Source organism: Hibiscus syriacus, unplaced genomic scaffold (assembly GCF_006381635.1).
Source record: "Hibiscus syriacus cultivar Baekdansim isolate YM2019G1 unplaced genomic scaffold, ASM638163v2 tig00110505_pilon, whole genome shotgun sequence".
Taxonomy (NCBI): domain Eukaryota; kingdom Viridiplantae; phylum Streptophyta; class Magnoliopsida; order Malvales; family Malvaceae; genus Hibiscus; species Hibiscus syriacus.
Genome location: NW_024062765.1, coordinates 544267 through 568300, shown reverse-complemented (window position 1 = coordinate 568300; position 24034 = coordinate 544267). Strand labels below are relative to the sequence as shown.

Here is a 24034-nt window from a genome sequence, read left to right as displayed (position 1 = left end):
ACTCAGAAGTGATCAGAACTGTTGCTATATATACAAATAGCCCATGTAAAGGACTTCAGTCAAACATAGAATCTACAGGGTCCCTTATCCACTTAACTTTAGATTGTGCTTGCTTTTTGCCTTTAATCTCCAATTATCCATTGTCAGCCAAAGTGATGAAACAAAGAAAAAAGATAAAAGGATAATCATTTATTTTATCTTCCATGGAAATAGCGCAATCCTCCTCCATTTTTGCAGCAGGAGTGGAAGATACAATTACAAAAGGCAGATGTGGTTTAAGTCTAATGTCTAATGTCTAACGTCCTTTGATGATTGTAGGAATATCGATAATGACTTTAATATACAAATATCAGTATAAGAATACAAGAGAAAATAATGGAAATACCTTTTATTTCCTTCAAATATTTATGTTTGAAGCATATTATGAATAAATACACATTTCTCGCTCTATGCTTATACAACCAACACTCACTCGAATTAACCTAACATTGATTAAGATTTTGATATGTTCTAATACAAGAATATGATTTCAAGATTATCTCATACAATGCCCAGGCATAATGCAATTCGAGTCCGATGATTTTGTGTGTATCTCAACTAGATTACATTATTAAGCACTCATTCCAACTCTCGTATCATGAGAATGATAACTTTAATTTCGATATGATTATATAAACACGAGAGATGAAAATAATTAAAATCCAACTTAAGAAAACAATCATACACACAAATTCCCTCTCCCTTTACTTTTTGCAAGTTATTAATAAACTATGCATGGAGAATAAATAATTGATAAACATGCATGATGAGATCAGGCCATAGAAGCTAAGTGCTTGAAGATTTAATGGTTAATTGTAGCTAAGAAAGAAACAATGGGGGTTCCATCTTATTGTTGCTTCTCATTCAGCATGCATGATATGGACATGAAAGCTAATCTTTTGCCTCAATAATTTGATCTTTTGGGTGTATAAAAATAATAATACTAATAAAATAATAACAATAATAATATACTCTTTTTGGTTCAACCACTAAATCATACAAGTACCTAAACGGATAAACCCTGGGACTTAATTGGCCTTGTGAGGAACAAGAATTTGCTTCTTGTACGTTAATCATCAACTCTGTCAAATGCTTTTCATTCATATGATTCATTTACTTGTATTTTACGGTACTTAAATTTGAACGTGGTTGTTGGATATCTTTAAAATCATAATCGAATATGAATCTAATATGATTAAATTACATCAAATATGAATTTATATTTCGCCTTGTTCATGCAGCTTTTTGAAGGCAAGATATAACAGATAAACATGCAAATCGATGCCCAATACATAATGTTTGGCAGCAACATAGATCAGTCATGAGGGTGGAAGAAAGCACTCTCAAAAGTGTTGGAAAAGGGGAAAAAGTGATTTTGAAGTTTGTGGAGTTATCATTTAAGGAAGAAGACAAAAGCAGTTGTATCAACTTTTTACGACTCTAATCCATCCAAATACAATTGTAAAATCAATTGATGAGCCTCGACTTTCTCAGTGGAACAATACACCAGCATTGCAAAACATATATCATTCCCTTTAGAATTGCGTTGAACATGTAACGAAATCAAACTATTAATCAATTCAGAAGAACACATCAACACTCCGCAAATGATCTTAGTTTATCAGATTAGTCATATGGTGAAATGGGATTTAACCATGATAGCTAAATACTTGTTTTCATGGAAGCTTATATTGTACTTGAATCAAACGAGTTATTTAAAGCAAATAATTGGAATATGGGATGAGCCATGGACTTGAACAATTGCGTGTAAAGAGTGATATAAAAAAACAAAGACCTTTGTCACTTTACTTGAAAGCACAAGGCAATCCGAAGTGGGAAATACTTTGGGGTAGGTATCCATGATTATGCTGCTTTCTCTTTGGCAATGGGAGAGAAGATGATGCCAAGAGGATGCGTGATCGTCCGGTTTTATCGAATGTTATTCCACCGGTTGAGAAGTTTTGGGTATCCCTTTAATGGCTAACCAAAGATGATTGGTTATAATGATTATGCCACCGGTTTTATCAAAGGTGCAGACGACATCAACTCTTTATATCCTTTTCATTTTCTTTTCCCTGTGATGCATGTTTACCTTACTGCTACCCACAAGACCAAGATACCGATAACATCCATTAATGGGAAAGATGAAATGAATACTACAAAGTCGATCATGCAACAGAGAAAGTAGTTTAATAGCAATCAAAGCAATCCGAGGGCACAAACTGCTTGGAACCTTTGAAAACAATGGGTTTAGTCAAAAGTTGTAAAAAAAGGAATGGATATGAATTTAAAGAATCATGTTTGATGCAAATTTTCATTTTATCTTAAAAGTAGCCTGCTTTCGTTTGCACTTTACACAGAATTAATAATACATAAAAGATATGCAAAAGAAAATTTTGTTTCAGAGAACAAAGCAATCCAAAGGGGGAAAAAACTTTTATTTGTTAAGGATGATGTTATTTTGGGTTAGGTGTCCATGAATATGCGTGCACGGCACCATACTGAACCTCAGAGTCCAGTTGAATCGTATGTTACGCCACCTGTAAAGAAATTTTGAAACACACCCCAAAATCTTTTTTACAGAGAAAGGCATTGTCATAGGAATAGAGCCTTTCACCATGGAAAGTCCTATTGATGCAAAGTGGACAATGGAATCAATCAAGTAGGTTCTCAGTCTAGTCCCTTGCAAGACTAATCAACTGTCTTTTAACATGTAATAAAAATAAATAAATTCACAAGAAAAGAAGAAGAAGAAGAAGAAGAAGAAGACAAATCAACCACTCAAGTGCAATAACTTAATTTAGGAAAAACAGCTTAGTCTGATTGATTACCTTTAGAAGGTGACATCCAAAGGTCTGCGTTTCAAATCACAACACTTGTAATTCCTTCCCTTATCCCGCAACTACAACCTCATTTGCATTAAAAAAAAGTATAATTTTACATTAAAGTTATATATAATGACAATAGCAGTCCTTCAATGACCAGCTTAGTCTGATTGATTACCTTTAGAAGGTGACATCCAAAAGGTCTGCGGCAAATCACAACACTTGTAATTCCTTCCCTTATCCCGCAACTACAACCTCATTTGCATTAAAAAAAAGTATAATTTTACATTAAAGTTATATATAATGACAATAGCAGTCCTTCAATGACCAGCCAAAGATGCTGGTAGCCACAACGCCAAGATATTATTAACATCCATAAATGGAAAAGATGAAATGAGGACAACCTCGATTGTTAGCAAGAGGAAGGCAGGAGTTTTAATAGCAATTAAAAGCAATTGAGTGCACAATGAATATTACATTAAAGAATCACGATTGTTGGTGATGGAAACTAGAACTGACCCAGTCGAACATACTAAAATGACATGATGTATATCAAAAACGTTTTCCCTTCTAGTTGTACATGAACTTCAGTATCCATTCCATCATAGAACAAAAAATTACAAAGATCTTAATGTTTAAAAGCTGTTGTTATCTTCTTATGGACAAGCTCCACCCCAAGTCGAGGAGATAATCTAGGCAGTAGTTCCTGAAAGAAAGATTGATATTGCTGATGAGATGTCATCTTCAGCATTGATCCATGTAAATAGCAACTATTTTATCCAGTATTTGTAAAGACCAGTGCAAGGGTAGTTAGAGAAGGATGATCTGGTCTCTAATATCCTTATTATAGAACTTGTTACATGGATTCTTCATTTTTCCTAAAGTACTAGTACCCAACACCAAGTGTTTGAGCCTATGAGGACATTGGAAAAAGGGCATGATCCTACAAGTACATTGAAAATTTTTAATTAAAAATTAGTATTGAATACATACCTACATCCGACACTCAACTGGGCCCGGATAACAGATATTTATACCTTTATTTTATCAAAAAATGAAATCTGTCTGTAGTATTTTTTATATTATACTAGTCGAAGCATCTTCAAATATTCTTGATTAATCTCAATGTGTCTGTCTATAACACAAATTTCAGGAAGCCATATTGTTATAATGCAATTATATCCGAATTTATTTCGATAAAGTAGCATTTTGATTTGATGGTCAACAAGATTCCACCAGCTATTCAAAGGTAACAGCATAATCAGAAACTTTTGACTGAACTACAGCCATGAAGAGAGGATATCTGATAAAAAAATAAGTATTGAAAAGTTGTGATGCAAAAGGGAATCTGCATCTCATGAACCTGTACCACATGTGTGCATACGATGAACATGATTGAAAGTCGTGATTCTTTTGTTAATGCAAAAGGGAATCTACATCTCTGTGAGTATGTGCCATCCATTATTAAGACTTACGGCACTATTATACTAAATTAATCAGATTATATTTGGGGGAGGGGGGTACATGAAAGTGAAAACCAAGGGTCTTACTTACCTTGAAAACAGTAGTGGAAAAAATCCACCAAACAAAAGAGGGGGAGAACAAAACTTGTTTAACCAAGGGTCTTACTTACCTTGAAAACACTAGTGGAAGAAATCCACCAAACAAAAGAGGGGGAGAACAAAACTTGTTTAAAGTTTACCAATACAGAGAACCTCATCCAATTTCTATCTGTATTAATATAAAACATTCCCTCATTGGAGTACCCAGACATTCTATGTTAATGTCATTCAAATTATCTTGAAGAATGCAGAATTCGCCTTAGTTTAAATACTTCCAAGAACAGTATTTGGGGATTACCAGCGATTTTTAACTGAGGGAGTTACTAAATGAGCTTAATTCTTCAAACATAAAAAGAAAAAATCCTTAGAAAATCCCATACATGTCTGGCTAAGGCCCCGAATTATTGTAAACAGTATAAATTGGCTTCAGACATGAGCCAAAGACCAGAGAATAGAAGTTGTTAGCATGTTTCCAAACTATTTTAAGAAAATACTCAAGTATAATGGTATCTTTCCTGTAAATCCTTTGCATAATGCTAGAGATTACTCTCTACACAAAATGAAATATACAACTATGCCTAAACCTTATTTACTAATTCTAGAGACCCCAAATACATTTATACAATGTCAGCCCTTAAAAAAAATTCAAGAACAAGTGGTTGCTTTTTTCAACCTGAGAATGGACAACTAATACATTCCACTTACTAAATAAACTAACAAAGCCCAATTCATGTTCCTCCTTTATTCATAAATGATCAGATCACCTTTAAATAACCTGGCTAACAAAAAAAGTTCTAAATGAAGTAGGTCTTTTACTAAAATCAAACAGAAAAACCAAAAGCCTAACGTTCTAGGAGCTTAAGCTATGTGATGGAATGAAATCCTCCTCCATTTTTTCCTGGTCAATTACATGTCCCCTTATTCAACCTTCAGTTCACATATCTTATACAGAAATCCCTTACTAATGATAGAACCAAATTCATAATAAAAAATACAAAAGGATATTGAACCACCTCTCTAGTCCCACTATTTTTCCTTTTTTGCTTAGCTTTCAAAGTTAGAACTTTGCCAAAGTCGTTGTGTGAAATAATCCATGTTGAATTCTTTATCTAGGAAGTCGCACGTTCATTAAAAAGGAACCAGTAATATAGTTTCCAGAAACAAATATAGCTAAAAAAAGAGGGGGACGAAAAAGCTATGCCTACCTCAGTGCCATCAGAGAGTACTTTGGCTAAAACGGGTATCTCATATTGGTATGCCTTCTCCCATTCAGGATTGCTGGTAATATCTCTCACCTATCCCAAGTACCCAACAATAAAAAAAAAATTCCAAGTTCCAATCTTTGTGTATTGTAAACTAAAGACTGAGATGTGAGATGGGGATTTTACCTGTAACTCGACGTCGTGGAGGGAGTCTGGGACGGAAAGTGATAAGGCGGCGTGGAGTTTTTCTTTGAGGCCATCGCACAAACAGCAACCAGGCTTTGAGTAGAGAACCAGCTTCCTTGGCTTGGATGCTGAAGAACAAAATGACAAAGGACTGAAAACCCATTTGGGTTTATGAGCCGGAACGTAAACCATGGATAAAGATCTTGCTGCCATTGTTTCTATTCCTTTGGATAGCATTTTGCAAAACTCAAAAGCCGATAGCTACTGGTTTTGAGTAAACGTTAATTACTTGAGGGTTAAAATATTGGCATAATGTTAAAATTAGTCTCCAACATGATTTTTAGAATCGGATCAGTTAGTGAACCGGTCATGTTATCGGTTCATTGGTTCAACCGTCGACGGTCGAAAGAACCGGACGACATCATAATTATTTAAAAAATTAAATAAAATACCAAAAATATTTAATAAAAAATAATTTTTTATATCACAAGTCATATTCAAAGCAAATCATAACATATATAAGTTAAAAATCATCAAATCAAGTGAAACAAAATGATTCAAATTAACTACAACATAATATTTAAGTAAAACATATTAAATAATAAATATAATTATATAACTATAATTAAAAAAAATTGGGGTTAAAAAAATCATAATAAAATGATATTGTTTGGTTTAATTTTTTTTTAAAACAATCTCACATGGCTAAGAAACATAGAAGAGCATCTCAAAAGTCTAAAGAGTAAAAATATGAGAACAAAACAATCTCACATTGCTAAGAAACATAGAAGCGCATCACAATAACTTCTATAAATAATAGAGGTAATTTGGCATTCAAAATCATGGAGCCTTTTGGTCAGCATTGAGTGAACTATTCTTTCACTTCAATTAAGCTCGAATTTTAGGCTTCAATCGAGCTTCTAATTTTTTTTGAGTTCAAGTTTCAATATTATATTTCGAGTTTGAGTTGAACTTGATAATTTTTATCTTGTGAGTTTGAGTTGAGTTAAGCTTACTTTTAAAGTTTTCAAGTTCGAGTCGAGCTCAGCAATACTCGAGTTCGACTTGACTCGTTTAACAAACGACGTTGTTTGGTTTAATTTTTTTAAAAACAAAAAAAAACAAAAAACTCGGTTTTTCCCGGTTTTCAACCGGTCCGGTTCGAACGGTTCAGCGATTATGGCCGTTCACTAATAGCGGTTCAACGGTTTAGATTGAATCGGACTAAGCAATGATTACCGGTTGAACCGGCCGATCTGGTCCGATTTTCAAAATAGAGGTCCCCAATGTTTATTTGAGTGAATAATTTAAATTTTATAATTTTAGAGCATTTATTTCTAACGTTATAATTTTTACTCAAAACGACTCTTACTAGATGGTAGGAAATTTGTTAATTGATTAAAGATCAACATATATTAGTGACGTGACATTTTCACTCATAGTTGTTGACATGTATCATGTTAGCATCTTGAGTGATGTGTCACATATCATATCATCATCTTAAATGATATAACACATAAACATGTCATCATATTAGGTGATGTGGCATGTATTAAATTATTATCTTGGATGATGTGGCATGTGACATATCATCACTTTGAGTGATGCGTCACATATTATGACATCATTTTGATGATGTGACATATGATATATCAATATTTAAGTATATATAAAAATGTCACATTAATAGCATGCATAGATTGTTAGTCAATTAATAGTTTTCATTTAACATGAGTTATTTTGATCAAAAATTAAAATGTTAGGGACTAAAATGCCCAAAAAATGGGGATTAAAATGATCAAGACAAATGTTAGGGGTTAATTTTATCATTAGTTTGATTTAAAAAAATCATGTTTTAAAAAAATTGAAACATTCAAAAGTTTATAAATCAATTTACACTGAGAAATGTAGTTTGAAATCGTTTAGTATAATTAACTTAATTAATTTTTAACCTAATATATCAACATAAGAAGGTTAAATTTATTATTATTTTAATTAAAATAATGTAAAATTGATAGAAATTATTAATTTCGTGATAAATTATTCTTGATTGCTCACATTTAAAAATTACAGGGATTATATTGCCCCTCTTTTTATGAGAGAGGCCAATTTGCCTAATTTCAAAGTTGAGAGAACCCTAAGAGGTAATTTCACCCTTTTTTGATTAATGATTTCCACTTATAACCCAATCTGGAAACAGAATAAGAAGTATGAACTGATGCGATAGGCTTTGCAATGGGCTCATTTCGAAGTTTCTATTGTATACTTTTGGGCCTTTTGGCCCCCTTCGAATTTGATTATATCTAGATTAGATTTTTTTAATTAATTATTGATATTCAATCTATTAGTTGATTAATCTAAATTAATTTTACAAAACTCTATTATGGGACGATCCTTTTAATCCAATTTGCTCCAAACATAATTGTCAGAATTTGGACCATTAATATTGCTTAAATAATCTAGTGTATTATCCTACTAAATTAATTGTTGGTATATCATATTTTAAAACTGTAATTAGGGATAGGCATGAGACCCGGATCCGATAAGTTCCGACCTGATCCGAATGGATAGGATTTTTTTTTAAATCGGTTCGGGTCGGGACGAATTTAGGTTTATGGTGAAAAATATTTGATCTGACTCAACCTGAGAAAAAACATATAATTTTATCTTTATATTTAGGATAAATGCAATAACGTCCCTCTATATATATTTTTTCAATCATATCCCTTATTTTTATTTAATAAAAATATTATTTTTATTGAATAAAAATAATATTTTTAATAAATATATTATTTCAGGTCGAATCGGGTAATATTCGGATTTTATCTTAAAAAGTCGAGTCAAGTTCGGGTCAGGTCGGGTGGAGGGTGTATATTTTTCGGGTCACGTCGAGTTCGGGTAAAAGATGTATAATTTTCGGATCGGATTGGATGTCGGATCGGGTTGAGCGAAAATTCAATCCGACCCGACCCGACCCATGTCCTTCCCTTAACTGTAATGCGTGGAATCCCCAGTTAAGCAGTTTATTAGGCGACTGATCCCAATGATCATGAACAGCACACAGTGCTATTCAATAACAACTAAAAGTCTAAAAGGGTAAGCTCGAAAACATCTTTCACAAAAAAAGTAAATTAAAAACAACCGTGTTGTTCCGTTCTCTAGGTTGCAAGTTGCAACTTCAAGCTGTAACACCAAGTAATCATTACAACTCAAGCTGTAAAACTTCAAACACCAACTAAAACCATGCTTCATCGTCATTAATGATTAGTCAAGGAAGAGATAATCATCTCTTATCAGCTACTTTGTTTTGTTTGCTCTGTAGGAAAGTTAAAAAAAGATAAACAAAACAATCCTTAGTATTCAATGTCAATGTAATCTGGATTTGAATAAATGTGATAAACCCCTCTACGCAATTCACATTCATTTGCTGGGGAAGAAAGCAAGTTGCGGAACAGCTGTATGATAGATGTACAAGGTTTAAATATCCAGTTTTCAAGTCAACAATCCGACAGATTATGATTCAATATAATCTGATCGAGTCGGTATTTTAAAAATTTTGGACTTAAGTTCGGGTGGTTCGAGTTTTTTTAAGGTTATGTTTGGATAGGGTTTGGAGTGAAAAATACTCGATACGATCTAAAAAATATATAATTTTATCTTATATTTAAGATAATTGTAATGATGTTCATCTATATATTATTTTTTTCAATTAAATTTCTATTTTTATTTAATAAAATAATATTTTTAATAAATATATTATTTCAGGTCCGGTTAAATTTAGATTTGATATCAAAAAGTCGAGTCGAATTCAGATGGGATGGATGGTGTATATTTTTCAGATTAAGTCAGATCGGATGAAAGATATATAATTTTCGAATCGGATCAACGAAAATTCTATCGTACCCAACCCATGCCAATCCCTAAACTTATCCAATATAAGCATTACACGTCTCGTTTTTAGTGCTCAAGATTTCAAGATTTAGTTGTTTAGGTAGAAAGACGCAGAATTTTATATTACGGTGAATCTTTAACAAGGGGTCAAATTTATAAATTTTTAAAATGGATGAAAATAAATTTTAATAAAAGCATAAAAAAATTTAAAATATAAAATAATCTTAAATTTTTAAGAAAACAACTGGTCTAACTACTCTCTCCTCAGTCCATAGGGGGTACGGAGATGGCATTGCCAGTTAAGCAACCGATAAGAAGTAAGAACAACTGATCTTGTGAAGATAATGTTTGTTAAAAGATACAATAAATTTGAGACGAGTAGGAGCACGAATCTTCACTCATATTGCGTTGCCGTTCAATTATACTTGCCAGACAAATTTTGTAATCGATCTTGCAGTGCAGAATTGCCCCCAGACAAGCAACACTTTTTTGCCCCTTCTTCTACTGGCATTTGCAGTACAAAAATACACCTATGATGCTCTATAAGCTCAGTGGTCTCGCCTGCTGACCTCAATATAAAAATGAAATTTCCTTCACATTTCCAAGAGACCATGCTCCTGTTTCATTCCTTATTTCCCGAAAATTTTAAGATAAAAAGAAATGAGCAAGGGGACGGCCTCACAAATATGAAGAGATATAACACTGCGTTCAGAAATATTTTTTTAAGATATACATGTATATATTAATAATAATTTTTTATGCGATATATATAAATGAAATTTTAAGATAGATATAGTTAATAAATGAATAACTAACATAAATAAATCAGATTTTAACCCACACTAGACATCATTTACATGTCATTGAAAATATTATTTTTTAAATATTTTGGATGTAGTATCTATTTAAAATATTTCTTAACCATTGATGATATAAGGGTGTTCATTTTTTGATTTTAACCGAATTAATCGACCGAATTGAATTAGTTTGATTAAAAGGGTCAACCATCGAATTAATTTGGTTTTAAGTTCAAACTCATTAAAAATTAAGACTCATATATTTTTAACCATACTAAACCATTATATTGTCAAAACTTAATTAATCTAAATAAAGAGTATCTATATTAAACTCAAATTAATCTAACTAAAAAATATTTTAAAAAATCGGTTTGGTAAATATTTTCAAAAAAATTCGATTCGATTAACTGTTAAAGGAATTTTTTTTGATCAATTTGGTTCGGTTAATATTTTCAAAAAAATATCGAATTAACCGTTTAAACACCATTCGACAACACATACATATCTTACAATTGTAGCCACATAATTAAAAATTTATAAAAAGAACAACATTTAGGGATGGGCATGGGACCATAATTTGACGGGTTTCGACTCGACCTGATAGGGTTGTATTTTTAAAAAATAGGGTTTGGGTTGGGTTTTTTAGAGGTTGTCTTCGGGTCGGGTTCGGGGTGAAAAATACTAGACCCGAGAAAAAAATATAGTTTTACCTTTATATTTAGGGATAATTGTAATAATGCCCCTCTATATATATTTTTAATTAAATCCCTATTTTTTATTGAATAAAAATAATATTTTTAATAAATATATTATTTTGGATCGGGTCGATTTGAATTTTATCTCAAAAGGTCGGATCGGGTGGATGATATATATTTTTCTAGTCGGGTTAGGCTGACCAAAAATTCAACCCAACCCAACCTATGTATATCCCTAACACCATTCTCTTCTAACCCCAAATTCATTGAATGGGTTGATATTATTTTTATTTTTAAATACACATACAGTGAGTCCGAGCAGCGCGGGCAGCAGCTTATCGAATACAGAGCATGATTAATTTAGAACAATACTCTCTTAATTTTCAAGAAACAGATGCCTTGCTAATTAAAGCAGGGCTTTGCACGGATTGAGGACACTATTCCTTTATTCACACCATGAATTATATTCATGGGGAAGACCATTTCCTCTGTACAAAATACTAATGTCATGGCGAAAAGTAGTATTTGGGTTCGGCCAACATTATTGTTTACAAAAAGTTTTCTTATCTTCTCTTCTCCCGAAGGGCATGCCTTTTTTGACCCTCTGATTGGAACTTTGTAGCAATCTTTGGCACGTTTTGACAGGCGTATCATTGCCCATTTGTCTCACATGGCAACAACGCTGCGTTGGAAAGTTTGAAAAATTGGCTCACCCATCCTCATCTCAACATAATCAAGTGTGAAAATGAACCAAACTTCAACTCCATGGCAGGCATTTTCCAGCAAGAGAAAATCAAGTAGTTATAGCATTGGTTTAGCCGTACCATAAAGAGAATCCCTTTGAACTTAGCAGGAGTGAGAAACTTGGGAATAAAGTGAAGCAAAAAACACACACCATGAAACAGTTGAGGGATGTGTCATAAGGGTCCTTTTACTTTATTAATCAGTAAAAAAAGAGTTATATTAATATCGGTTTTGCATGAGGGACAAACAAGACTCGAGAGACGCGGTTTTAGAGCTGCAAGACAGAGCAGCAACAGCTGTGTTTTAAATAATCAGCCCTGCAGATCCTGGAAGTTGCCTATCAAGAATCCTATTTTCCACTCATTATTAATCAAAATAGTAAAACAAAGATGTGACTTGCTAAGCAAGTCATTCAATCCTAGAAACAGTCATTTAACTTGAATCATTCACTTTTTACAAGTTTCAAATCATGCATTAATCACAAAAAAGACCTGTTTACATTAATGGTGTTGGTATTGAATGATTTAAACAAACACGTTTTTCGTAGTTGTAATTCGCTTGTTATCTACAAAAGTAATGCTTAATTCCTTGATCTTTCCTTCTCTCAACAACGATTAGGCTGAGTGTTGAGATTTGCCAATTGACATTTCTGCTTTGTAACTAATCACACACACTGTACATTTCCCATTTTCTTAATAAAGCTAAAAATATCCTGTCTGTCAGCCATTTTCATGTTCATATGTGGACCAACACTGACGAAGCAATCTTCCCAGCTTCACAAAAAAATAATCAAAGTCACCCATCTATAAATATCAACATTTTCCATCGTTTTTAAAACAAAAAGAAACCTTTTGCTCCTGATCATCAAAGCATTGATTGATAACTAAAGTGTACCCGTTCTTTTTTGGAAGCTCCTTGCCATTGGTGAAGACTGATATGAAGAAGATTCAACCAGAACTGTCGAAGGAAATGAAATCATCTCTATCTCCATCATCATTCAAGAAGAAGTATAAGGGTGTAAGAATGAGGAGCTGGGGTTCTTGGGTGTCAGAGATTAGGGCTCCAAATCAGAAGACAAGAATCTGGTTAGGGTCTTATTCTACTGCAGAAGCTGCCGCAAGAGCCTATGATGCTGCACTTGTATGCCTCAAAGGCTCATCGGCAAATCTCAACTTCCCCATCACATCCTCTCATTACATCCCTGATAGCGTTTTGTCTCCCAAGTCAATACAAAGAGTGGCCGCTGCGGCTGCAAATAGTTTCGTCAACAGTGCCGCCGCCCCACCGATATCGCCGCCACCTTCCTCCGCATCCTCCTCTTCATCGGTCTCTTCCCCGTCTATGTCCTCACCATATGATCAAGCTGTTGATGAAGATGATGATTTCATGTCACTGATACAATCTCTTGTAGCAAACGATGAGCCTGTTTCTCTGATGGAACCATGGTACCCCTCCCTTGATCAGATGTTGAATGTGTCTTCATTTCATGCACCCTCAACGATCAATGATTTCTACGAGGAAGGCGATGATCTTCGCCTATGGAGTTTTTGCTAAGGCAAATAGGGAAAAAAACAGTCAAGCATTAAACCATTCTTTTATTCTTTCCTATTCATTGATATTTGGTGATCTTCAGTTGCTTGGAGATGCTACTGACAGCAACCAAATATTTCATATTTTAATGTATTTTATTTTTTTTAACTCTCGAAGTGGGGGGGGGGGTTTCTACATATTCAGTTTGTGCATAAATTATGCAAATTGTCATATTGAAGAGAAAGAAGAAGAAGGAAGAATCATAGTTTCTATATATTTATTTTGCGAACTGTAAGGTTATTCATTTTCTTTTTTCTGTTCCATTTATATCCCCAGGCCCGTGGGCTGTGGATGACCCCCGAGCAGTGGCGGATGTATGTTTTAGTTACGGATCCATTTTGAGATTCGAATTCTTTCTGATTATTTATTTATTTATTTTATTATATCTACTCTAAAATTTTATTTATATTTACATTATATAAAATTTTTATATTATCAATATATATACATAAAAGATATTTTTAAATCCGTAACTGTCAAATTTAATTTCTCCATCATCAAAACATATTACCTTGAAGAAAATGTAGAGATTGTTGAAACTTGAAATTGTATGTAGATTTTGTGTTTATTAGAAATGTAACATTTGAGATTAGTTTTGTGCTAATTAGTTTATCCGTTACATATTTAAATTTATATAAAAAAAATTATGTTGAATATCCAAATCAGTTAAATATTGGATGATTAAAAATTGAATAGGTGATTGTATGTGAGAGTATTTATAAATATTATTTTTTTAATATAAAAGAGGCCAGTGGCCATTACAAAAGGAGATTAAAAACGAATAAAACTAGTACCATGTAAGTCCCGAGCAGTATGGGCAGTGACTTCTTGTGGTGCATTGGTGAAGATATGGATCAGGCCATCAATGGTTGTAGGAAGTTTGGCAAGGCAGTCGGCTGCAACATTCGCTTCACGACCAACGAGGACAAAATTCAGCAACCAAGGCTTCGTCATTAGGCGGGCAATAGAGCGAACAAGACCGATGGAACTAGAAGGAGCCAACGGAGAAGAAATCAAGTTAAACGCTTCGGCACAATCGGTTTGACGTTGAAGCCGTTCGATGCCACAAGTCCACGCAAAATTAAGTCCTTCAAAGATTCCCCAAAGCTCAGCTTGCAGAGAAGCAGTGACACCAACAGATTTCTTGAAACCAACGATCCAATCACCGGCATTATTGCGGATTAGGCCGCCAACAGATCCGAGGGAAGCAGAGTTATGAACTGCACCATCAGAATTGAGAGTGCACCAGTCTATCGGAACATTATTGTAGATACTATTTTGTAATCCTTAGTTTAGTAAAAAATGAATTTCTTATATTATTTATTGTATAATTTAAAGTTATATTCTAATTATGAATTTGTATTTACATTAATAATGCAAATTCAGATAATAAATATATGGAATTGTTTATCCGCATTCATAATGAGACTAAATATAAGAAAGGATAAAGCTGTTTGTGGGTCGGATCAAGTTAGATTTAGACTGTAACTATATAGCATAACACATTACATGCTTTGTTTGAATTTGGTTCTCTGATTCGTATATAAAAATCATGAGTAAATTGTCAATAATCTCTAAAGCAAGTGGTTAAAAGCTTTCGGTTGACATTTCTCTCTCCCTTAAGTTATGAGTTCAATATTTATATATTTTTTATTAAAATTTTAATTATGAATAACTTAATGTATTTTATAGGGATGTCAATTTAATTTGAATCCGATTAGTTTTGAAGAAAAAAATTCAATCCAAATTGACTGAAAAAATTTGAATCCGAATCCAAAAAAAAGTCTCAGTCCTAATAGGAGATGGATTGGATATGAATTATGCTAGGATCCGATTCGAATCTAAATTCAATCCAAATTCCTATTCGATTCAAATTTAAATCCGATCCATATCTTACTCCAAATCAAATCATTTTAAATTTATAAGTCTTAAAATAAAATATAAGTCCAAAAGGCCCAATAACTCATTAAAAATTTATAAGACATTTGTTTTAGTTTTTTAAGTTGAAGTTTGAGTTGTTACTTTAATTTGTTCATTGGGTTCTATTTTTTTAGATTTATTTATTTTACTAATTAAAATATTTGTTTGATGAAAACTATTTATTGTATTTAAAGACATTTTGAGTTCTCACTTTAAAAAAATAGAAAAGTTAATTGGATACGAATTTTCGAATTTAGATTTGGATTTTGGACATTTTATTCGGATATGGTGTATTCGGACATGGATTTAGACTTGGATTAATTTAAAGGTTCGATTATTAATCGGATCAGATTCAAACTTTATACAGTCCTATCCAAGTCCGATCATTCCATCCCTAATACTTTATAATACTTATATTATATTATAATTTTAACTTTGAAGTCCAACAAAACAATATAATTTTATTATAAATGTAACTTTTGTATGATATAAACTAGGGAATACATATAAATTATAATTTTGATAATTTTAAAAATAAATCGAATCAAATTGAAATCAATTTTTCAAATGAAAATTTAAATTTAAATCATATTTAAACTATTTTTTCTCTCTAATTTATGGACTCTTTATTGAACTTTATTAACCAAACTAGCAATAAATAACACAATTTTGAGTATTTTGCCTTTTCCCATTTTCTTTATTTGGTTTACATGGACCCAAGGAGTCTAAGCCCAATCCAACTCAGTGCTGTACAATTTATTGTAGTAACTAGTAAACCTATACAACCTCTTTGCAGATTTGCCTTTGCTTAATTCATTCATTCATTTCAGCTTTGACTCAAAAACTGATCAATATAATGGGTTATTCCAAGGACCAGCTGCTTGCTCGTTTAAAGGTTTTTCTTTTTAATTAATATTTTTGGATAATTTTAGTCTTCATGTTCTCTATTTTGTTATATTGCGCTATGGTTCTTTATTTACACTTCAATTTTTATTTGGGTTTTCATTGTTTTTGCTTTATATTCGGTTTTTCTTTTCACGGTAAGAATTGATTAAGTGAGGTTGGAATCCAGATTAAGTTGTTTACATATACAGACACACACACACACACATACATGCATATATTGTGTGCTAAACTAAAAGCCTTTATAATTATTTGCACCATGAATGGGTGAAAATCCTGTAAACCTTATAATTATGTGCTGTTGGCTCAGAATATTTTTATGTTTGTATTGGACTGTGGTTGAATTTAATGAATTTATATCAATTATAACCTATTAAAGAAAATGAGATTGATAGTATCATAGTACTAACTTTGCTTTAGTTATGGTAGCTATGCTTTTGTACCATTTTATTTAGCGACTGAAACGTGCATTCGGGTCTTTCAGGAGCTTCAAATAGAATTTTCCCAGTATGAACATCCCGTTGTTTTGACAGTTGAAGCTCAGGTAAAAGAAGACCACTGACTTGGTTCATTAATCCCTTCTGCACATTCATGGATTATAGGACTAAAATATTTCTTCTCAATCAGGCAAAATATGTTGGGAATATGGTAGGTGTTCTGAGCAAAAATTTGTTCTTGAAGGTATAATATGAAATTATGTACTATTACTTTTGCATCTGTGCTGAATGAATCTCGGAATTGTTTCTGATTTTCTTTGTGATTGCAAATGGTTATCCATTGCAAATGTTTATCCATGCAGGACAAGAAACATAGGTACTATGTTGTCTCTGCACTTGCAGATACGAAAGTAGATCTGAAAGGTGCATGCTCTCTTCCCTGCTTTATAGTCTTTTCTTGTAATACAAGGGAATAGTTTAAGAGTCTTGCATATTAATGTTGATATGGAAAATATGGAGTTAATTTCAGATGTTAATGAGAGTTTTATGTTGCCTTCAAAGCTGTGCAGTTTTATCTCAGAGGCTTGGTTTAGGGAAAGGTGGTCTAAGAATGGCTCCAGAAGAGGCATTGGGTGAGATACTTCAGGTGTGTATACATAGTAGTTTAAACTTTCTAGTAGCAATTTTTTTGAGATTGTATTACGAGTAAGTTTATGGATTTTAGTATAGAAGTCTTTGCATGCTTGTTTAGTGTTCTACTCAGTCTTCTCTAATTGTATGATCAGATTGCTTCTAATAGCCTATTTCATTCCTAAAAATGTAGTGTCATGTTTCAAAAGTATGCCTTCATTGGGTAATTAGTGGCAAGTACTTTTCTTAAGGCAGTAAGAGAGCCGAGGAATAAAACGGTTTTTCACTAATGATTGTCAAATATATGATAGCAAGATTGTAATGACTGTCATATATATTATAACAAGATTGTTATTCACCTTTTATGTTGTTGCTTTTGTTTTCTTGTTTTAAGGTTCCACTTGGATGTGTTACACCATTTGCAGTTGTAAATGAATCTGCAAGGTATGCATTTAAGTTTCATTCCCTTCAGGCATTAGAATATACTTGTTGTATTTTAGTGCTGACTAGTACGTTGACTATTCTTTTCCTGGGATATGGTAATTTTATTGGATGCACACAAGATGGAATGCCCTTGAAGCTTTAAGTTGTTGTGTTTGTCCTTGGCTGTAATTAGTATACGATGGTGTTCTATTTCTAGAATCCCTAATTATGCATTTATGTGCATGTGCTCTTGTGTTATTGGATTTCATCCACAAATAACCTTAAGTCAAGGATGCAGATGATTAGATGTTCTGTGAAATTTCATAAAAATATTTTATCTTTTTTCTCATGTTCTTCTCAAGAACTTCATCTCATTGATGCTGCCTTTTTGTTTCAAAATGTCAAGATAGCTTCTGAATGAGTTGATTGGATTGGTTTTCTTTCCTTCAATCTTGATGTTTCTAACTGCATGCATTAAAAGTGGAAAAAATGATAATATTGCACGTGTACATTGTCATGATCATGAGAGATACATAAATCGGAGAAGATGGAAGAGAATTAGGGAAATTGGAAATAGGGTTAGGGATTTCAATTAAGGAGAGGGGTACTGCCAGCAGTGAAGGGAGTCACGCTAACAGCACCTGCAAGAGAATCTAATTGTTAGAGACAGCTGTATTGCCAGCTGTAAATGGGCTGGTACAATGTAAATATATAAGCAATGTACTAGATAGGGCTTACGGTATGATTGGAAATGAATGGAAACTCAGTCTTCTTGAAATCCCTTTCTCCTCTTTTTTAATCTCCATTCCTCTATTTCCTTCGATTATTCTTCTTCTCTCGCAGGGTCATAACAGTTGGTATCCAGAGCCACTCTTCATGGCAACTTGTTCATTGCTATACCTCAGAAAAATACCAAACCATGGTCGAAAATCCTAATCTTTCTTCAATCCAGCAGCAGATCGAAAACTTAGGCAAACTGGTGAAGCAAACTACAGAGGGAAATAACCTCCTAAATGGTGGCAGAAGCACGATAGTCGGTTGAGTATGTTGGAATCCAAAATGGCGTCACAGCAGAGAGATGTATGTTACATATTTTGACGGGTAAAGAGTGTGAGCAAAAACATGATGATTCTCAGGTGTTCAATAAATTGCCAACATCAAAGATTCAAATTACTACTTATGTTGAGTATTTCGGGCAATTTACATCAGAACAATTCCCTGAGGATATTGCTGAGATTATTCGCAGCCACTATCCATCGAAGGAGCAATGCCTTTTTGATGACGTTCTTGCAACTTTTGTCCTTCATCATCCAGAACATGGGCATACGGTTGTTCTTCCAATAATTTCATGCATCATTGATGGTACGCTGGTGTATGATAAAAGTACCTCTCCTTTTGCATCATTCATCTCCTTAGTCTGCCCAAGTAGTGAGAATGAGTATTCTGAACAGTGGGCTCTAACATGTGGAGAGATCTTGCAAATTCTGACTCATTACAACCGCCCGATATATAAAATGGAACCACAAAATAGTCAACCAGATAGGAGCCATAGCAGCAACCAAGCCACGATAAGTGAACCCGTAGATGGGGAACCTTCCTTTCATATACCTTTTATGCAACAGAGGGGAAGCCTTTAAGACCTTTGTCTCCTTGGATTACTGATATATTGCTTGCAGCACCTTTGGGTATCATAAGTGATTACCTTCGTTGGTGCAGTGGTGTTATGGGCAAATATGCAACTGGGGACCTCAAGCCACCTATTACTACTTCTTCTCGTGGATCTGGAAAACATCCTCAGCTCATGCCATCAACTCCAAGATGGGCTGTTGCAAATGGTGCCAGTGTCATTTCAAGTGTATGTGATGAAGAGGTTGCACGCTATGAGACTGCTAGTTTAACGGCTACTGCAGTCCTGCTCTTCTACTTCCTTCCCCAACAACAACTTTGGATGAGCATCTAGTTGATGGCTTACCAGCTCTTGAACCATATGCACGTTTGTTTCATCGGTATTATGCTATTGCAACTCCAAGTGCCACCCACAGACTTCTTCTTGGACTTTTAGAAGCACCACCATCGTGGACTCCAGATGCACTTGATGCTGCCGTGCAGCTTGTGGAACTCCAAATGCATTTGCATTTTTTGCGGGCAATTGGGACTGCAATGTCTATGAGAGCGGGTATTGCTGTTGATTCTGTTGCAGCTTTACTTTTTCGCATACTTTCACAGCCTGCATTGTTTTTTCCTCCAATAAGACAAGTTGAGGGAGTAGAAGTTCAACATGATCCTTCTGGTGGTTATATATCGTGCTATAGAAAGCAGATTGAGGTTCTGCGACTGAAGCAACTATTGAAGCTACTGCCCAAGGGATCGCGTCAATGCTTTGTGCTCATGGACCGGAGGTGGAATGGAGAATATGTACCATATGGGAAGCTGCTTATGGCCTGATTCCCTTGAGTTCTTCGCTGTTGATCTTCCAGAAATTATTGTTTCAACCCCGTTACAACCTCCCGTATTATCGTGGAATCTATACATACCACTTCTGAAAGTCTTGGAATACCTTCCACGTGGAAGTCCTTCTGAAGCATGTCTCATGAAGATATTTGTGGCGACTGTTGAAGCAATTCTACAGAGAACTTTTCCTCCTGAACCTCCAGGGAGCAAACCAAAAAAACAAGATTCAACATAGGGTCTGCCTCAAAGAATCTTGTTGTGGCGAGCTTCGTACAATAGTGCATTCCCTCTTTTTGGAAACATGTGCTTCTATAGAGCTTGCTTCACGCCTACTTTTTGTTGTCTTGACTGTGTGCGTTAGCCATGAAGCTCAGTTCAAGGGGAGTAAGAGACGAAGAGGTGAAGAAAGTTTTCCTCCTGATGAGGGCATTGAGGAATCACAGGCACAATCTGAAAAGCTGAAAAACATAAAATCCTGAAAAGCAAATTAAACTAGTACTAAATGGGTGCTTACACTGGCAAGGGCATTATACTCGGGAAAGGTGAGTTTTGTATGCATTTTTTTCACTAAGACTGAACAAAATGGGATGCACATCATTGTAAGGAAGAAATTGTTTGATCCTTGGGGACAAGGATCATTTCAAGGGAAGGGGAATGTCATAACTATATGGGAAGTCAACAAAGAAAGCAGCATGAATTAGTTACTAAAACAATAACTTTTGAATCTGAAATTTTTTCAGAGACTCGAGCAATGTTGAAATTTTTTGCTAAAATAAAATTGACAGACAAAGGTATAAAGACAGAACAAAATTTACCTGAAGTTTAGGTCTTACCATCAAACCTCACTTGCTCTTCGAAAAGGATTAAGGCTAGCAGCAAGGGTCTATGGTACCTGCATTGTTTTACATTGCGTGGGGTTAGTAGCATATAACTTGTTATACGAGTCCTCGAAGGTGCAAACAGTGAATTATGATGGTTGAAAATGAAATCTGGAGATCAACACATTACCTCCTCATTGGAGCCTTCCAAGTTTGGACATAAGGGACAGTGAAGGTCCAATCTGCTATGAAGTTTGACAAACATTGGGAGAAGAAGTACAATCAGCTGCAGTGGACGAACTTAAGGTTGGAAAATGTCATTGGGGTAAACTATATTGTGCTTAGGGCACAATTGTTAGGTTTTGATCCTTGGGGACAAGGATCCTTTCATGGAGGGGGTATTGTCATGATCATGAGAGATACAGAAATCGGAGAAGACGGAGGAGAATTAGGGAAATTGGAAATAGGGTTAGGGATTTCAATTAAGGAGAGGGGTACTGCCAGCAGTGAAGGGAGTCACTCCAATAGCACCCAACAACACCTGCAAGAGAATCTAATTGTTAGAGACAGCTATATTGCCAGTTGTAAATGGGCTGGTACAATGTAAATATATAAGCAATGTACTAGGTAGGCTTACGGTATGATTGGAAATGAATGAAAACTCAGTCTTCTTGAAATCCCTTTCTCCTCTTCTTTAATCACCATTCTCTATTTCTTTCGATTATTCTTCTTCTCTCGCAGGGTCATAACAGTGTACTACATACATTTCTGCATTTGGAGATTATCTAGTGCTTATGATCGTTTGGCTAAAATTCTAGTATGATTTCTTTTCATCTTACATGCAAATGCTATTCCACCTACCTTTCCTTTCTCTTAACTCCATGTTTCTCTGTATGTTCAATACCTAAAGATTTATTTATTTTGGTCGGCTTTATTCGGAGTAAGTCTAGATTTAATTCAGTTTTTTTCATTTTCTGAAGACATGTCTCGCTATTGTTGGATCAAGGATTCAAATCTCAAGAGTGTTGCATTTTCCACCCTCTCTCCAATGACATGTCAATCTGTAAGTCTTGAGAAAGAATAAACATGCTCTCATCCTTCTCTTTTGAATTCACTCTTAACGCTGTATTTTGTTACCTACAATATAATTGGTGGTTGTAGGAGATTATTTCAAGGGGTGATTGTTTTTTGGAATGAACATATGCATTTTAGTTTTTTTTAAACCTAATTGGCTTTATATATATATATAGAACATTAACGTGAATGACATCGTTCTCCATTATCGAGTTATGGAATGCAAAGTTTAGAAAATGCATAAAATCTCTTTAAGCTAAACAGTCAATTCAGAACTTGCTGCTTCCTTTTCTGTCTCTTCTTTGCAGTTATTGGTTTCAAGTGGGAATGCCATATGTTTGTATGGTGTATGCAATTAGTAATTGAGGTCTAGAAAATCCTGTGATAGAAAAAGGATGCGGCTTTATGTAACTGGAAATCAATCTATAGCACTTTGTTTCTGAACTTCTATTTTGGTGCCTGATTGGAATAATTCCTAATTAATTTATTCCCAGCTCTGAACGCCCAAGGACTGGACACATTTCTTAAATCGATCGGGAGAAACCCTTCATACATTGATCTGGAGGTGATTTGATCCTATATCTGTTTCGTTTCACCGTAATGATTTTTCAGATTAGCTGATCTAATATTAGTTTATTACTGGTAGGCTAACCCTCCCATAGGGAAAGATCAGCCACCCGATCTAGCTGCTTTTGTTCCATCAGATTCCCCCGTTTTGTCTGATCTTCCAGAAAAAGCACCTTCTGCACAGGATTCTACTGGAAAAAGTGTTGGTGCTGCTACTAATTCTGCAGCAGTTACAGGTAATTTATCTAAAAGAAATTGTCATTCGCAACTTCATTACTTTTCTTGCACAAATTACAAATTCCTACATTTTGTCCCTATTCTATCCTTATCGGAAAATTAAAACTCTGTTGCTTCATTTTATTGATTTAGTAACCACTGTTTCCAGAATTCAACATTCTTGAATCTTGTTTTGGGTTCTAGGGACTTGTACCTTTTTTGGGTTCTAAGGGTTAGTCCACCTTTCGTTCTTATAGATTAACAGTTTGTTAGGCAAAATAATATAAACCTTTTCTCTACTCTTGGTGTAGCAAAAGCTGTTAAGCCATCTGGTAATGCACAAAATGTTAAGGAGAAGCCAGTCGATAGTGTGCGGCCATCAATTCCTGCTGCAGATGCTGGGAAATTTGTGGAAGAGCTTCTGGATAGAGCATCTGCCTTACTGATTTCAGAAGTAAGCTAAATCTTATACCTTTGGTCAATACAAACCTGTATTTTTTATTTTATTTTTTGGTTTTTACTTGTCAAATGAATACAGATTTCGAGGATTCCATTAAGCAACATGGTGGACAGCTTGGAGCTGAGGTAGCAAACAATATTAAAAAATGTCTTAGAGAAGACATAAAGAACCTTGCTGTAAGTATAATATGGAAAAAGTTCAATACTGTTTCATTTAGCAAGTATTTACAGTCACCATCGCCAAAATAAATGCCAACGCGTTTGTTTTCGTCCTTCTCTTCCCATTCATTCATTTTCGAATAACGAAAAATAAACAGTTAGGGTGCTTGTATTTTTAATTCGACTAATCAAAATGATGACATCCCCTTGCAGACAATATTCAAGAACACAGCATATACAGAAGGGTTTTATGCAGGTACCCGATATCAGCCTAAGCGTCTTTGAACTTGTTTCAACTCTGGTGTACCATTTCGCTTACCAGGAACACATCCCGACCAAGAAACAAATATCAAAGGGAGAAATCCAGTTTTCTTGTTTTTCAAGACATTTAATAGTAACTATGTAAACCCTGTTTCTGAATCAGATCAAAATTTGAATTGAGTACA

General features: G+C 34.2%; 3 protein-coding genes and 1 pseudogene across 4 annotated transcripts; 3 read left to right on the top strand and 1 right to left on the bottom strand.

Annotated features, from left to right (window-relative positions):
- Positions 1 to 2375: 2375 nt before the first annotated feature.
- LOC120130079 lies at positions 2376 to 6067 on the bottom strand. Of its 2 annotated transcripts, none has more exons than XR_005516799.1 (4): positions 5815 to 6064; positions 5632 to 5721; positions 3416 to 3570; positions 2376 to 2420 (listed from the first exon to the last, which is right to left on the bottom strand). XR_005516799.1 is itself a non-coding variant. In XM_039147424.1 (4 exons), exons 1-4 carry the CDS (start codon positions 6049 to 6051, stop codon positions 2571 to 2573), a joined length of 498 nt encoding a protein of 165 aa, XP_039003355.1. In that variant the 5' UTR covers positions 6052 to 6067; the 3' UTR covers positions 2554 to 2570. The 2 variants fall into 2 exon arrangements, 1 of the variants encoding a protein (XP_039003355.1); XM_039147424.1 differs by lacking the exon at positions 2376 to 2420 and adding an exon at positions 2554 to 2667 and having other exon boundaries at positions 3497 to 3570; positions 5815 to 6067.
- Positions 6068 to 12778: 6711 nt separating this feature from the next.
- Positions 12779 to 13559, top strand: LOC120129947 (ethylene-responsive transcription factor ERF014-like). Its single transcript, XM_039147329.1, has one exon. The coding sequence runs from the start codon at positions 12878 to 12880 to the stop codon at positions 13493 to 13495; it is 618 nt and encodes a 205-aa protein (XP_039003260.1). The 5' UTR covers positions 12779 to 12877; the 3' UTR covers positions 13496 to 13559.
- Positions 13560 to 16232: 2673 nt separating this feature from the next.
- LOC120129853 (prolyl-tRNA synthetase associated domain-containing protein 1-like) lies at positions 16233 to 24034 on the top strand. Its single transcript, XM_039147256.1, has 12 exons — positions 16233 to 16346; positions 16839 to 16898; positions 16982 to 17035; positions 17154 to 17214; positions 17361 to 17437; positions 17816 to 17865; positions 22094 to 22176; positions 22682 to 22752; positions 22834 to 22990; positions 23282 to 23424; positions 23509 to 23606; positions 23802 to 24034. Exons 1-11 carry the CDS (start codon positions 16308 to 16310, stop codon positions 23557 to 23559), a joined length of 846 nt encoding a protein of 281 aa, XP_039003187.1. The 5' UTR covers positions 16233 to 16307; the 3' UTR covers positions 23560 to 23606; positions 23802 to 24034.
- Positions 18340 to 20782, top strand: LOC120129852 (annotated as a pseudogene).